The 2,388-nt window shown below is 48.4% G+C and overlaps 1 protein-coding gene across 1 annotated transcript in view; it reads left to right on the top strand.

The window, feature by feature from the left end:
- Positions 1-371: 371 nt before the first annotated feature.
- mamdc2a (MAM domain containing 2a) overlaps positions 372-2,388 on the top strand; it is a 44,593-nt gene continuing 42,576 nt past the window's right edge. The window contains exons 1-2 of the mRNA XM_031829661.1: positions 372-744; positions 1,108-1,221. Of these exons, the coding sequence (XP_031685521.1) occupies positions 714-744; positions 1,108-1,221 (145 nt within the window). The 5' untranslated portion in view covers positions 372-713. The remainder of the gene's footprint in view (positions 745-1,107; positions 1,222-2,388) is intronic.

The following is a 2,388-nucleotide window of genomic DNA, read 5'->3' as shown; positions in this document are numbered from 1 at the left end:
GCAAACGCCATTAAAAACGAGGGCCGAGGGGCTTATTAAATTGCAAACGTCCCTTGTTTGGCTAATCACTTGGCCCGAAGACAAATATGGCTGCGGGGATTCCCCTAGGGGCATAGGCCTGAGGGTTTAGGGCTGAGGGCTATCTACTTTAAGTTTCAAATGAATCCACAGTTTCCGTGTATTACATCAATGTTATTCTCACAAGCTCCCCGGAACATATCCTAAGCAATTACTTGGAATTAAACTAATACATAAAATGAGACTACATGTAACTACGTTGTATCTATGCAACTTAATGAAGTGTAACATAAAGTATGGCTACTTCCGAAAGGAGGGAGTTATTTGATGTGGAATGCCTGTGATTTCATCCACAGCGTTAGGAAGAGAAAGAGTTGCAGGAGGCGGAGTAGCCTACACAGATTCCCCGTGGCGATGCGTCCATTAGCCGTTAGAATCTGGACTGCATTACAGTCAGGCGCTTCCTCACTCTCCTCCTCTCCCGCCCAGAGTGCCAAGCGTCTTTCCAGTTGGATTGAGCCATGTAAACGGACCGGTAACAGCTGAGCGACTGCTCGTGCCCTGCTGCTGTGAGAGTTGGTGGTTGAACTGTAGACGAGCTTGGCAGTACAGAAGATAGATCGCGTCGTTTTGTGGTGGTTTCCCCCTCTGGAATCTACGAGTGAGAAGTTAATGAGTCTCCCTGCAGCCTCAATATGAACAGCATTTACCATCTCGTTTTTCTGGGTAAGTTGCAGCCTTTTTTTAAATGATTTAAAAAAACATTATTTTCAAAGTTAATCAAAGAAGTTGCACCGTTATTTTTCTGACACTCAAACGTTGGCTGTGTCCGTGCCACATAGCCTATTTAATTTCCTCTTCAAGTTCTGATTCCGTTAGATTTTACTTTTTCTTTCTGGGCGCAGTAGACGCTCATGACAGTTTAAATGAATGATTAATTGTAGTGCAGCATGCTCTGCCTTGAAAGAACCACTGACTGTGTGCATGATATAAAACAGAAGCCCACACCTTTTGCAGCAAGCCAATGGCCTAACGCGTACCAAAAGCTACATAGCTGTAAATATTGTTCTTCCTCTCCTTGTCCTCCAGTCCCTGTGCTTGTTGGGGCGCAGCAGCTGTTACCCGGATCCTGTAGCTTTGATACCGGTACATGCGATTACACCTCCGACCTTGCCTATGCCAGATGGACCAGGAACGAGGAAGGTTGGACAACTCACTTACTCTGTAATCAACGCTGTAACACAGGATGCAAATATAGAACAGAAGGATGTCTTCATTGACATTAACATGTTTTGAGATTTTGCAGGGCTACGTTTCCATTATCAGGACGATATACAGGCTAGATGGTAAAGATGGTCAGAGCAGCATGTATATACATTGTCTGTCTATCGTCTGTCCATACTGTTTTTGACCATGACCCTGTCTCTTTATGCACAACTGGTTACATTAGGAGGGCCTCTTTAAGAGGGTTGGGGGAGAACTAAAACAGTCACACAGAGAGAGAGAGGGGGGGGTGGGGGGAGAAGTGGGGGGCAGAGAGAGAGAAGTGGGGGGCAGAGAGAGAGTGTGGTACAGAGAGAGGGGGGGAAGAGAGAGAGATGGGGGGGGAGAGAGAGAGAGAGAGAGAGAGGGAGAGAGAGAGGAGAGAGGTGGGGGGCAGAGAGAGAGAGAAGTGGGGGGCAGAGAGAGCGTGTGGTACAGAGAGAGGGGGGGAAGAGAGAGAGATGGGGGAGAGAGAGAGAGGGAGAGAGAGAGGGAGAGAGGTGGGGGGCAGAGAGAGAGAGAGTGGGGGGCAGAGAGAGCGTGTGGTACAGAGAGAGGGGGGGAAGAGAGAGAGAGATGGGGGAGAGAGAGAGTGGGACAGAGAGCGGGGGGGGGGGGGGGCAGAGAGAGAGATAGAGAGAGATGGGGAAGACACAGAGATGAATATGTGTAGAGGGTGAGACAGACACAGAATTTCATGTTATGTCTATTCATCCTTTGGCCTATAGGGAGCTGCAAATTGTTCCATAAAAACTTTCATCAAAAAGATTAGACTGGCAAAAAGTAGGAGCAGTCCATTATTTGAGGGACACTGATTGGAGGGAGACCAGCAAGTAGCACCTTCTGGCACTGTGCTACTTTTCATAAATGTCTCTTCCAACCCAGAGGAAGTAATGGCCCAGCTATCAATGGAAAGGTTTGCTAATGGTCTCTAAGTGCGAATTACTGAATAGTTCAGCCAAACAGCAAAAAACTGTCTGGTGAAAGAAGCGAGAGGGGGGGAAGAGGGGACAGGGGGGGGGGGGGGTATACAGTGGTGAAGAGAGAGGGGGGGGGATAGGAGAGAGAGAGGGGGGGGGGGGGGATAGAGAGAGATGGGGGTATACA

The sequence above is a fragment of the Oncorhynchus kisutch genome, linkage group LG8 (assembly GCF_002021735.2).
Source record: "Oncorhynchus kisutch isolate 150728-3 linkage group LG8, Okis_V2, whole genome shotgun sequence".
Taxonomy (NCBI): domain Eukaryota; kingdom Metazoa; phylum Chordata; class Actinopteri; order Salmoniformes; family Salmonidae; genus Oncorhynchus; species Oncorhynchus kisutch.
This window is presented reverse-complemented; position numbering and strand designations above follow the sequence as displayed.